This window comes from Buceros rhinoceros, unplaced genomic scaffold (assembly GCF_000710305.1).
Source record: "Buceros rhinoceros silvestris isolate BGI_N320 unplaced genomic scaffold, ASM71030v1 scaffold3590, whole genome shotgun sequence".
Taxonomy (NCBI): Eukaryota; Metazoa; Chordata; class Aves; order Bucerotiformes; family Bucerotidae; genus Buceros; species Buceros rhinoceros.
The window spans coordinates 5,745-19,873 of record NW_010388852.1 but is presented as its reverse complement, the minus strand read 5'-3'; the positions used below and the strand labels follow the sequence as shown (position 1 = coordinate 19,873).

The window sequence follows — 14,129 nt, the reverse complement described above, 5'->3', positions numbered from 1 at the left end:
CCGCTTCACATCGTTGTCCAGTAGAGCTGGGAAGTTACAGAACGGACACCTGCAGCCCAAAAGAAGATGCCATTAATGCAGAGTGCCAAACATATCTCTGCTGAAAGCGGATTTAGCCAGACAGCTACGCGGTAGTTAATAAGGCTGCCGAGCAAACGCTTGCTGCCGGGATGTGCCGACTACTGCCTTTTTTGCTCATATTTCTTCGATCGCTTCCCTGTTTGCAGTCAAAATATTATGTGCTCAGCACTGCTTTTGACCATGTAATTTAGAGGATCAGCACAGAGCTGGCAAGCAAGTCTTGGGGGAGATGAGTCTTCTGCATTTTAATCTGCTCCTAGTCAAAGGCAGACCAACCTGAATAAAAGCAGACCTGGGAAGGCAGAAGCCTGAATTTATAATACAGCTCTTTGAAAGCTCCCTATCTCATAGTCAGCACACATTTAGGGATTGAGGGAACAATTTTCTACAACAGTAAGTGCAGTCTGCATCCTCTGCTGGACACTCACCTGACAAGCTCATCTGCACAGGCAGCAGCCACCTCCTCCTCAGCTTTCCGTTCGTAGTACTTACAGAGGATGTTCTCTGGAAGCACTTTCTCCAGCTCGCTGGTGGGGAATGAACACGTGCAACTGCCTTCCATGCAGCTGAGCTCTGACTAGGGTTGGAAGGAGAGAGCTTGGGGTCAGTAGGATACTAACAAAAAGCAAGAACTCAGTACCTAGCCCATTCCCAAATAAACCAGCGGAGAGCCTTGCTTAGAGAGAATAGAGCTCAGGTCACCAGATGGTTGCCAGAGGGCGGGTTTGCCATGAAAAGAACAAGACTAGCTACACAGATCAGGCCTCAAATGCTGGACACGAAGATGCTGTTGATAGCTGGGATCACAGTACGCTCACTCCAAGCCCAGTCACCACAGAGTGGCCCGTTATTAGTGAATGGTCCCAGCTCACAAATGCCACGTTGCGTTCTTATCCATACAGTCATATAAAATACAGCTGCCAGCTTACCCGTTCACATGACATACAGATCCCAGAGCACAAAAGCATCCCACGAAATGATCACATATCAAGGCAAAAGCAGGTGAGAAAAGAACCTCAAAGCAGATTAGTGACTTGTTTATGGCTCAGCTCAGTACCAGGATAATTGCCAGCTAAGGTTACTAGTATGATAGGGGAAACAACCTCCAAATTAAGTTGGGATCACAGAGATATTGTGAAGGACAAACACTCTTAGCTAGGAGGTGACTGCCCAAGTCACAGATAAGAGTGTGTTCTCTGTGCAGACAGCACTGGTTTAAGTAGAAAATAAAAACCAGACCAGTGTTGTTACTGTGAATGCTGTAGAAAGTTTTCCTAATAGTCCAAGCTGCTAAGCGTAGAGCACAAAGGAGGGAGGTTAGCAACACTGGAATCCTCATCAACAAAGATCCACTGGGAGATTGTTGGCTTCACTAAACTGTGAGACCAACTTGTTAGGTTTGGATTACAAGCCACAATTCCATTCAAATTTTTCCTGGGAAGTGCGGTTACATCTGATTTAAGCAACACCACCAGGCAAACAGCAACATGAGCTCCTAAAATCAGTTTGCCCATTCTCCCCTGGGGAAATTTCCAGTCAGCAAAATTTCCCAGTTAGGAAATTCTTACCTTCCCAGAGCCAAAGACTGCCTCCTGAGCGTATTTAATCAGGCACTCCTTGCAGAACAAGTGGCCATCTGCACACTGAGTTAGCTCTTCAAACGCAAACTCCCCATAACAGCAGCGACACTCTATCATCTGACCGTCCTGCAGCCAGAAAGAGAGGTATTAGCACCATCATCATCGTCACATCAATAGCTATAGCAACAGGCAGACACACACAACTGCAAGCCATAATCAATGCCAGCATTAATTCTAAAAAAGAGCAACAGATACACACCGTTCCATTGCTCAAAACTCACTAAGCACAACCAGAAACTCAGTTTTCAGTCACTTGCTACCTATAGGTCCTGCTTGACAGGTTCCAAAAAGGTACAGAAGATATGGTGTTTATTAATTCTTAGCTCACAGGCAGAGAAGCGTCGTGGATGTGGGAAGCAGCAAAGGGTACACAGCATTCATGAGGGAGAAGCCAAGCTTCAGATCTGTTGTCCTCTAAGGGTGCATTTACCCATCTGCCTGGAGAGACCTTGTCTTGGCCTCTTCACTGCAGGGGGCAGAAGCTTGCCGCTGTTAGAAAGTGTGCCCACCACTTCAAAGGTCCAACATCTTCTCCAAAGTTTGAAGAGGAATGGGTATTGAGAACAAAGAGCTGCTGAACTGATCTCTCTCCCTCTTTGTTTAAAAAGAAAGACCTGATTTTCAGGTTTTTAAAGGAAGGCCTTGTCACCGGCACAGCTCCAACAGCAGCAAATCTGTTTTAAACAGCCATAATGGGGGTAGCAAGAGCAAACCTGGTACCGTTCCATTGCAATGTTTGTTCTGGCCAGTAAAAATACAAGCAGCAGCTGACTGACCTGCTTACTGCGCATCACGACAGGCATCGACACTGTCTTGCTGGACTCAGCTCTGGTCTACCTTCTCTAAAAGCCAGCCAACACACTACGCAGGCTTTGCCAGCTCAGCAAAACCAGCGCAGTGCAAACACAGCTTCAGAAAAGCTCCACTGCAGAAGCCAAAGCAGTCTGTGAAGTAGTAAGTGCAAAACTATCTAGGAACAAGCTGAACTCAACAGACCACATTCTGATATGGACTGACCTTCTGATACTGCTCCTCGTTCATCTGCAGAGCAAGGAGAAAGTCTGCGTGCTGTAAGAGACACAAGTGCATCTGTATTTACAGAATAAAGCAATTTTCCAGCCTCTACCCTCCCTACATTATCTCGAGACTTAGAAACCACCATAAAAGGCTCTCTGTCTGTTCACAACATCACTCAGCCCATCCTTCCAATCCATTAAGCTATTTATGATTCAGCTAAAACAGATGGGAGAAGCAAAGGCAGCAAGAACAAAGAACTGAATTCTGTATTACGGAGGGCTGCTGGCTCAGGTTTCCATGGGCAGAGATGATCTCACCCAATGGGCTCCTCCAGAGAAGGCCCCAAGGAACATTTGCTTTGTGTTTAAAAGGAGACACTATTCATCTGCCTAAGGGACAAGGATCTTTAAGAAGCTCCTTTAAAAAGGACTGTAGGAGCAGAGCTGTGTATTCAGTCTTCCCTCAGACCACAAGGGGAAGGCAACACACCAGGGCATTGGAGGGTTCCTCTTTGAAACACATGGTCCTCGGCACAGGACAAGATGTTCTGGAGACACAGTACTGCCAACTGGGGGAAGGCAGAGTGAGTGGACAGACTGCCTTGGGCCTGGTCATTATTCACCACCAACACTGAGCTGCAATTACAAACACTAAAGCAGCAGAGAGGCCTGCTAACAATTAGAGGAAAGAATTAATTAGTAAAGCTTTCACTACTTTGTAGGAAAAAAGCCCACAACAGTGTTTGGAAAAGTAGCAGCTCCATATTTAAGTACATATGAAACTGTGCTTGGCTTTTTTCCTTCAAAAATGAGTTACTTGGGAAGAAAGCTACTTGATAACGAGTAGTAAAGGAGCAAAGGAAGTCAGTTATTCAACATTTTGTTCAGTGTTTGAATTTCTCTAAAGAGGCAGATTTCCATGTTTGGGGTCACCACGAGATCAAAGCAGCTACTACCACTCACCTCTGCCATCTCTTTAACTTTCTGCTCATAGAATTCCTGCTCCAGTAGCACCGGTGGGAGAAGAGAGAGCTTGTCATAGGACCTCCAGTGCCGTCTTTTATTCTCCAGGAAGAACATACGTTTCTCAATTTTCACATCCCCTAAAGCAGAATTAAAGGCACCAGAAATGAGATGGAGCAGCCAGAACAAAGCTTAACTCCTCCTTCCCCCACACACCACCAGCTGTGTGACTTCAGCATCTCAAACAGCCCCGCACCAAGCTGAGTACTAACGAAGAGCATCTCCAAAACAGACCCCAGACAGAGACAGAAACTGCCTGGTTTGGGACCACATCCCTTTTAAGAACAGTACCTTCTGCTGCACACCAGCTCTGTTTACAGGAACGATGCAGAGAGCACAATACCTACAGCTTGGAATTTACCTTGCTCAAATTTGAAGTCTATGTATGAATACTGATTCATTTCTTTCCTCCTTTTTCGTTTCCCACTGGTTTCGGGAGACAGCTCCTGCCATTTTTTGATAGCATCTGAAAAGGCCTAGAAAACAACATAGACACTTAAATCCTGCCAGTTCCTGGAAGAAAGCAGAAGCACCTACTTCAAATTGAAGCACAGCACAAACGTGTACAAGACTGATCCAGAACGGGAAAGCCCAACACCCCATCTAGAACAAGTAAACTTCTTTCCTTTCTCACTGTGTTGCTTTAGGTTACTCCTAAAGCAATCAATCCATAAAAATAAAACAGCTGAACGATACTTCACAACACCTCAGTTATTAACTCTGCTACAGCTGCGGTCCACCCTGCTGCAACAAAGTTGCTTTGGCTTTTTTGTTGTTGGATTTGTTTAATTTAAAAACAAATGAAGCTCAACTACTCAGTGCTCAGTCAAGGAAGTGAAGAGACACGGAGGTTTTGTTTTAGTTAAGTCCTGGAATAGTAGAGAAAGAAGCTCAAGCAAGAGGAGTGTATCAAAGGAGTAGATCCGAGTTAAAAGCTCGAAGCCACATGAACATTCAGTTTGTTGATACTTTAAACAAGTGTTTTGCAGCTCTGTTACAGTGAAACTCTTTCACAATGAATATAGGACTCATTCCACAAGTCATAAGAAGAAACAGGACAGTGACGTGGGCTTCTTTTCAATTACATGCAGTCAGTTAACTAATAGCAGCAGTTAAATATTTTAAGATTTAGCTAAATGTCTGGGCTTTATAGGCAATTATACCGCACTTCAGCGGTGAGGTACAGGAGTTCCCAGTTTAATGTATCACCCACCATCGACCAGCCAGCGCTTCCCCTGCTCTCCTATTAGAGAAAAGTAAAAACTTCCTGCCGCCTCCCATCCGGCCAATAAATTTTGCAAGTCTTTACTAAATGGATTAATCCTTCTTAAAAGAAAAGGAAGGTTCTTAAAAGCTCATAAGCACACGCTAGCAGACGGTTCAGTAAGGCAAGAGACATCGCACTGCTCTCCACAGAGGTGGGAGGTGACCCTAGGAAAGAAAACAGACTTGAACTGGAGAACCTTTCGTGTGATTGCATAGTGTCCCTTGAGTTCGTGTAGTGCCCACTTAATGTCCTGGCTGCTGAGCATTTTGAAGTCTGCCATGAGGAGGTCGGCTGCCTGGATAAAGCACCGCTGGTCAAGCGGGGCAAGTTTGGAGAAGTCGAAGTAGTCCACTTTAGGCACCTAAGGAGAAAATGAGGAAGATATAAAAAGGCTGCTAGAAATACGCTTGAGAACAGCCCAAACCATGCTTTCCATGATCAGGACCTTCTGCAAGACCACTCGAAATGCAAGTGGCATGGCTCAGAGCCATAACCTTCAGCTCAGAGCGCAGCACTGCTGTGAAGCCTACTGGTCCACATGCTTCTGTGGTTAACCCTCCCTGAGCTGCAGCTCTGCTCCTAGCAGGACCCACGAGGCAGCAAGGACAGGATAAATTTAGGTTACTATAAAGGGTGAAAAACTTTACTGGTACAAGGTCAAGCAATAGTCTCAAGAATATTCAACATTTCTTTCTCTCAGGCCACACGCAGCTATTTCAACATACTCAAAGTGGCTCAGCAAGAATATTTTGTCAAACGGACTTGAAAAAAACCAAAAAACCAAAAAATTAAGAGGCTGTAGGGAGATTTGCAGTTTGGAGGCTTCAAGGCAATGCCTAAAGGCCATACAAGAGAGACCTCAGGGTCAAGTGTCTTCATGTGATGGAATGACCATGAATTCTTGTATCAGTTCTCAAAACAAACACTTCAGGGGGAGCTGACGGGCAAGGCAAAGGGTCTTGCTGAAGGCAAGAGACTGACACAGTGCAGCTATGCAACAGCAAAAAAGAAAAGTCTTGCAAGTCATCTTGCGAGTGATTAATTATTGCTATTTAACACCATCTTAAATGCACCCAGAGGCCTCAACCAGCACCCTACAAAGGGGCACCAACAGAACCAGACATCCCAAGGCCACTCGGGTTGAACAGGATGGCCGAGAGGCACGCTGAAGAGGAGGATGCTCTCACTTGCCTTTGTTTCATCTTGGCTGGCAAGCAGGCTGCTGCTGGGATTTAAAACGACTCTGCCTTCCTTCTTTGGGTAATCTGGATTTTCCAGAAGAAAGTTACAAAGTCTGAAAAGATAAATATAGTTACTTCAGGGTTTGGGAGCTCGAGTTCATTCCTCACTTGTGCAGTTTTTATATCCTGTAATTATGAGGCTCGGCAGGCAAGCCACAGCCTGCCCTGGAAGAACCAAGGGAGGTCCTAGACTAGAGCAAACCACATGGAAATAACAGAGAATTAAGTAAAGAATGATCAGCTGTATGAGCAAGTAGATTTGTCCTTCAATCACATTCACACACGTGAAACTTGTATGAGTAAGCTACTAACCAGCCTACACCTCTCCATGCCAGAGGGGAAGAATCAGGCTCACTGCCCCACTTGCACCCACGGGTGAAAACACCTACAGTGGTGCCTCCCTTGAGCACGTGTCAAATCCTGCACCACTAAGAGTTAGGGTGCACTAACCTTCTGCTACTCTGGAATTATGAAGACCATACAAGAGCAGTCACAATACTAGTATTAAAGTTGGCTGTCACCTACTGCAGCTAACACAAATGCATCTGTGGAAAAAGCAGCATAGAAACGTCCCCCAAAAGGCTGATGTCTTTCTCAGCAAAAGATTACAGACTCCACCTTGAACTGAAGCCTCCAGTCTTGATCTACTTTCGTATTAGAGCAGAGACACAAATGGGTTTAAACTGCGTTGACATACAAAATGTACTCTGAGTACAGGTTTCATTGTAATAAATCTTGAGATCACACCAGCATTGTCCACCTTCACTAGAAGCTGGTCTAGTGATAACAGCCCTTAGAAAATAATCACTAAAATGCTGAAAATATTGCATACTGGCTGGTAAATGCGGCGTGCATCATTTTGTCCTGTCCCAAACAATCATAACTCTCTTAATTGAGTATTTCAGCTTAGAAAAGCCTCTAGCAAGTAGTTTCAGAATACCCCGTGGCCAGAGATCCACAGACGCTTCAGAACCCTTTCGAAAGGGAAGCTTGCTGCAGGCTCTGTCCAAATCAGACTTTCACGGCTTATTCTCAACCACCACTAACCAGCTGCACTAGCTGGGTCAAGTCACAGAAGCGTTCCTCAGTTTCCCCAGCCGCAGCACAAACTCCCCCTGAAAGGAGCTGGACAAGCAATTAACATCTGTAAAACTTTCTGAAAGAGAAGGTGCTGGGTTGCAGCAAAGACATAATTGCAGCTAATTTACATTGCTGATGTCAGAAATCAGTCCCTAATTAAGAAATCTGAACTGGCTTGAAGCATTAACCCACTATCAAGGCATGATTCCTTCAGCCTCACTTTCACATTCAAAGCAGCGGCATTGCTCTTTGTTTAATCAGGTATTGACATACTGAGCCAGGAGCTTTGGACGGAGTGTGAATGCTTCTGCCCACAAAAGCTGAATAGATGATACCCTGCTAAGGGGAGCTCCCGCCTCTTACCTTTCACATGGCTGAAAGGTTTAAGACCCATCATTTTGAGAAACAACAGAATATCCTGGCATGTAGCATTTACTAGCTTCCAGCCTTCCCCCCTCCATCCCCATTATAAAAAAAAAAACAACTGTTTTAATCCAACAGAACAGGAACTTCAAGTGACTCAAGCCACAGCAGCTCAAACTCACGGTCCGAAGACGTTTAACCTGTCCTGCACACTCGGGGTTTTCAGAGATGTTACTCCTCAGTGTCTGACAATTAGTTAAGTGGGTCCCAACACACGCACACTCGCAGCGCTGTTCATTAATATCTGTGCCACAGGACACAGAGCCAGTTAAAAGCCTCATCCCTGCCCAAACCCAGCCACCCTTATTTATTATATTTCAAGCCTAATTCAGCTTGACACACCACGGAGATCAAAGGGACCCTGCCAGCAAGGCTGACCAGTGCTTTGACCCATTTGTTCTCACACAAAAGAGGCGGTGACAACTCAAAAGATAGTTTGGTTAAAGGAATAAAAATATGGAGAGGAAAATCTTTATCATCCAGTAAGTGGGTAACGCACCACTGAGCGTACACTGTAGATGGCCTACGGGGAAGCCCGTAAGCACCTTTTCATCTCACTGGGTCTGGGACACACAATAGGAGAGAAGAGGTTTCGGGAGCAAAAAGGGAAGGAAGACATTAAGACAAATAGAATCTTGGGATTTAATTCTATCAGGCTTCACTAAGTCCCCGCAGGACACAATAACGAGCTTTCTCGCCCAATCTGTGAGCAGGTCCTGCAGCCAGATGCCTGACTTCAACAGCCTGATGGCACTGAGGAAGGGCCCTACCCATCTTCCACACTCCCAACACAACCATCCCTGCCAAGGTGCAGCAGGTATGGGATGCAGGCATCTCAAAGCTTCTCTCATGCCGACCACACCAACATGGCAGGGAAAACACTTGGCAAAGACAAGAAAGAAGGTACAGTCTGATGACTTTCTACTCAAGAAGCTCTACTGTGGTGACATGACTTCACAACACAAGCAAAAGGAACAAAATAGGAAATCTATGTTCAATGGATGGGATCATTCTTAGTGCCTTGCCAGTTAACTTATTTATGGTCCAATAACTAATTCTAAGCCTCACACAAATACTGCTTAATTAGTGCCCTAGTTAACTGGAAAAGGCATTGGATTCATACAAGACAGAGTGAATAGTCTGGCAGCCAACACCTATTCTTCATTCTTGTATCACATAATAACTAGTTTCAACATGTTTGAGATAGTGGTGACAGCTGCAGAGAGGAGAGAGGGGCCACCTTGCACCAGGGACACGTCACGATTGATTTACTTTGAACCACGCTCCCCTCTGTGCTGCTGGTGCCAGCACACGCGATCCTTCGCTCTTCAGCTGTGCAAGCTTTACCCAAAAGGGTAGGAAGGGAGATGATGCAGCTTCTCAATAAGGTTAATGACATTTTAAAAAACTTTTGATTCTAACCTGACTCCCAGAGATACCCACATGATGAACACCAAGGTATGGAGCTGCTAACACAACTGGGAAAGCAACAGCCCTCACACTGATTTTCCACTCCTTTTATATCCTTCTTGGCTCTTGCTTCTGCTCAGTTTGACCAAAATCAGTCCCCCAACATGTATCTAGAATCAATCCCACCAGCTCTTCAATGTGTGTGTTCTAGTCAATCTGCAAAAAGCAACACGAGAGAACCCAAACAGTACCCACTGCTACTTGATTAAGTGAAGGGGATAAAGCCAACATCACGACACTAATAAGAGAGTCCAAATTAGGCCAGATTTACTTGGAAAAAGCCAAAAGCCAGTGAAACAAAGAGGTAGAAAACTACTTTCTCCAGCTCAAAATATCAACCCATCCTATGCTTTATAGATGTTATCTCAACACTTTAATCCTGACACTCACCGTTTTTAAGAACTCTAGTAATAGTTAAGAGGAGTATATATTATAGTTAAATAAAGTTATTAAATATAGTTAAATAAATATAGGAGTGTATATTATAGTTAAATATACATAGTATATTTAAATAAGCAAATGATCTTAAAAGCAGAGGAGCTACAGCACATCATCAGAATTAGAGAGGATTTAAGAAAAGCTCTGTTAGAAAGAAAAAACACTTCTCTGCTCTTTGGCACCATTAATGCAGAGCCTGCATATGCTCTCGAACAGCCTCGTTAGCAGGTGGGGAGATGGAAACGTGACTGCAGCCAGCCTGTGGTGTGATACCCCCTGGCTCTTAGCTCTGTACTTACACATTTAAGTCATAGCAGTTCTGGATGCTGATTAGCTCTTCAATATATTCCTTCTTCACATCTGGGAACCTTGCTTCCTACAGTAGGAAAAGCTAAAGGTTACACAGGTATTAGAGGAGCTGTGGAGCACAACCTAGCAACAGCACCAAAGGCAGAGATTTATAGGTAATTATAGGTAACAATATTTATAGATAATTATTTATTTGGTCCTGAGACAGAGGCCAAAATGGATTTCAGGAGATCATTCATATCCACCCAGCCTGCATCCTGCAAGCTGCTGGCTCTCTGTTGCTCCCCAGGGTGGTTGCTGACAGCTCTCTCTTGGAAGAGCAGGAGTAGTGATGGGAATGGCCAGAAGCAGCTGGCCTAACCAGTGATTCAGGCTGGCTGGAAAGAGGGGAGGCACGAAGGTATGGTCTACACCACAAGAAAAGCTAATATTTACCTTCAGACAGAAGATTAAGAGTTCTAGATTGTGTACTGAAACACAACATTCCAAAGCGAAAGGAAAAACCCAACACCACGTATACCCACCCAAAGCATCCAGCACACCAGCCACGAGACCAGAACAGGCAACACCTTCACGGGTACTTCTGTGGAAGCTCTCCCAGCATCAGCCACGGAGCCAAGAGCACCCTTCGCTGCTCCCCTGTGGGGTTTCTGTACAGGCAGTGCAGTCGATTGCACCAGATGGTATTTGGCTTTGATCTCTGCTCTGACTGGTCAGGGTTGTCAAGCAACTCAAGGGTATCTACTTGCCCATCTCAAAGCAAGCCACTGATCACCAAGGTCTTACTTGTAGGGTATGGGGGGAGTGGTGGTGTAAGATACACACACAGTAAAACAGGCTTGTTTGTAAAAAACATTCGATTTGTTTTTTAAATATACACCATGTCGCCCAAGCTGCTGAACGTCCTAAAGGCTGAGTTCCCTTCTTGGTGGTTCAGTTCCTGTAGCTACTGCCTCTCGTGCTAAGCTTCACAGAGTCAGAAAGGATTGTGTGGAGTTAACACACACAAGTCGCCATGCTGCTTCTCCACCAATCCCTCAGCGCTACTGCCTGGGAATCCACACTGCAAGGACAACGGCTACCCCTGACCACCACAGGGGCCTTAATGTGGCCACGGACTAAACTACTTGAGGAGAACCAGCTGAAAGCAGCCATGGCTCACAGCCACGTCTCTCCAACCCTTCTTTACTCCATCCTCCACCTCTCTGTCAGTGTTCAGCATCCCTCATTTAGCTCTACATCCATTCCTAAAGCAGCTCTACAGCACCGGGCTAGGAATCAGCCAAAGACTAGCAGAACTGAGAGGGCAGTAGCCTTCAAGGGAACAGACCCATGTTATTCCACCTCACTGTGCCCTAGAGACCCTGCAGTCAGCTCTGCAAAATCTCTCTGGCCAAGAGCCCATCCCAAAGCAAACGGTGACCTCGAGATTTGCATCCTCTCAGCACTTCTGCTGTAGCACTGGGGTTAGCCTTTCAAACCCGAGTCTTCCCAGACAGTTCATGGTGTGCTCCTCACGGGCACATAGCTGACTCTCAGCCAAAACGAAGAGGATTTGTGGCTGAAGTCACAAGGGCTGCGCTTTGAGCACAAGAAACACCACATGCCTTGAAAAACCCATCTGAAAATAACATGCCCACAGAAGGCAAACGAGCCCTGGGAATACTTACTGTCTCTTTGATGAGCATGGCAGTGAGGTCTTGGTCCTGCCCAGCAGCTCCTTGTTCCGGCACATTACTAGAGCCAAGTTCATGAGAGCCCTGGGTGGGGAACGCTGGACCTGGCTGTTCATTGTCTATCGCTACCTGCTGACCCGTTTCTTCTGGTGGATGCGCCGGCTGGGGTGAAGCAGGACCTGGAATCCCATCCTGCTGTGGTTCAGGTCGAGGGAAGGCTGGCCCAGGAGCCTCCTCTCCATATGCCCTCAAAGATCCTGGGTCTGCTTCAGGCTGCCCTTGCTGAGGAGCACAACCATTTGCTACAGCATGCGGCTCACCTTCCAGTGGCCGAGAGTACAGGTGATCCAGCTGGCTGCGCTCCTGGATCTCCTGCTCTGGGGCAGGCGCAGCAGCGGTTCCTCCAAGGTTTTGCTTTGGCTCCACATCCTCTCCTTGCCACTCCTGGGCTTCTACCTTCTCTTCCCATTGTGGTGGAAGGTCTGCATTCTCCAAACAAATGATTTCTCTGTTATCAACAGACTGTGGACTTGTCTTTATTGCTGGAAGCAAACTTGGACCAGGCTCCTCGTTACTTGTACGTTCAAACTTGGGGCCATTAAGCTCAGATGGTCCAGGCTGTTGCAAGGCAACATTTGTATTCTCATCCCTGCTCGGTCCAGCACTGCTCTCCACCATGTGATTATTCCCGTCCCCCTGGCACAGCGGAGTCGAGATCTCATCTTGTAGATATGTGCTCCTCGAGGGCTCGACAGCACTTTTAGATCCACCTTCTCCCACAGGGTTTGCTCCCTGCCATTGAGCAGCAGGTCTGATGACATTGGAACGCAGGAGCTGCTGATGCTTTGGGGTCTGAAAAGACGACAGGCAAGAGTAAGCAGGAGTTCTTGTCAGCATGTCAGAATCCTCGGTCTTTTGCATCTGATCAAATTTCTGATGGGAACCAGATCAAAAGTCTGTTTAGCAACGTGCTTACTAAGGCATCAAATGGCAACTCACAGAGCTCTGTTTCATCAGCTCCATCCTCGGCCTGTCCCCAGGTGCTGAGGGAACACTGGGCAGAACTGGGGATGGACAGGACTTTCAGACTGGAATAATTTTCTGAGCTCAGCTCAGTCCCCACTTCCCTCCCAGTAAAATAGTCTGGAAAGGAGAAATTAACTGATGGCATATTTCACCAGTTTATTTAAGCAGGCAGGAAACAGAGCTCAAAACATTAATCTCTGGCCTTATTCTTGCCTCTGGCAGACAGACTGGTGCATGCCAACAAAGTCTGAATATTCTCTGCTACTGTTTTCAACTAAGAAACAGAAAGGTCAGCTTCGCAACCCATTTTCCCAGTGCCTCTGGTTACTCTAACAGAAAAGCAGAATATATTCTTAATACAGCTTAGATAGGAAATCAGACACTTAAAATAATCAGGGTAAAAAAACCCACCACCTTTGGCCTTTCCCTGTGTGATGGACTGCACCAGCGGAAAGACGTTTATCAGGCGGGCTGGCTTTGTAAAACCACGAAAATGTAAATGCCAGCAGCAGCCCAACCAGAATCCAGAGAGCACCGAGGAATATCAAGCAGACAAGGTCAAACAAGGCACGTTTTGAGAACCTGCCTTCTTAGTAACATCAAGTCCCCTTACAAAGCACTTTCTGCATTTAGAGACAGAACTTCATGGAAGCAACAGGCTTTGTTAAAGCGAACTTGAGCTACAGTGTGGTTTAACAGGCCGGTTCTCCGCTCCTGCGCCCAAGTTATTATTAAACACTTAACTCCAGCAAAACCCCATCATTTCAACATCCATTTCAGACGTGCTGAGTACGTTACTGCCACTGGACAGGACTCTAAGGAATGCATCAGGTATTTGCACAGGAGCTGGCTATAAAGGCCATGAGTAAAGCAGAGCGAGCACAAGGATGAAAAATTACCTCTGTCAAGATGACTACGTCATCATCATCATCTTCACGCTGCTGCTCTGTGGGCGTTTCCAGCAACAAAGGTAGTTCTTCATCCGAGGAATCTGATATCGTGATAAGACCTTCGTCCCTGCGGTTCACCCAGTCTGTAGTAAAGTCAGTCGAGTTAGTTATTTGCTAAAGGTAAATAACTGAAATGACAGGGTGCAGGCAGAGAAACACCTGAAAAAGCAATCTTCACGTTTGCACTGCCACAACAGGGAAGAAGGACTCGAAAGTCACCAGTTCCTCTGCAAGTTACTGTTACAGCTGGTCCTACCTCCCTCGGCCCCCGGAGTGAAACACCTGACGAAAGGACAGTTCAGCACAGCAGCACAGGCAGGAAAAGTCACTCTGATGCTTCTGCAGAGATTATTCTTCTATCCCAAACTTCAGCATGAGTCACAACCAGAACCGCTTTGGCTGGAAGAGACCTCTAAGATCGAGTCCCCCCGTTCCCCAGCACCGCCAGGTCCCCACTGACCCCTGTCCCTCAGCAGCACCTGCACACGG

General features: G+C 46.2%; 1 protein-coding gene across 1 annotated transcript in view; it reads right to left on the bottom strand.

Moving 5' to 3' along the window:
* The window catches only part of RNF216 (ring finger protein 216), a gene marked incomplete at its 5' end in the record, with an annotated part of 59,914 nt that extends 46,160 nt beyond the window's left edge, over positions 1-13,754 (bottom strand). The window contains 11 exons of the mRNA XM_010131530.1: positions 5-49; positions 510-658; positions 1,650-1,787; positions 2,739-2,789; positions 3,701-3,840; positions 4,122-4,236; positions 5,224-5,388; positions 6,219-6,321; positions 9,979-10,055; positions 11,659-12,597; positions 13,590-13,754. Coding sequence (XP_010129832.1) covers positions 5-49; positions 510-658; positions 1,650-1,787; positions 2,739-2,789; positions 3,701-3,840; positions 4,122-4,236; positions 5,224-5,388; positions 6,219-6,321; positions 9,979-10,055; positions 11,659-12,597; positions 13,590-13,754 — 2,087 coding nt within the window. The remainder of the gene's footprint in view (positions 1-4; positions 50-509; positions 659-1,649; positions 1,788-2,738; positions 2,790-3,700; positions 3,841-4,121; positions 4,237-5,223; positions 5,389-6,218; positions 6,322-9,978; positions 10,056-11,658; positions 12,598-13,589) is intronic.
* Between the last annotated feature and the right edge of the window lie 375 nt (positions 13,755-14,129).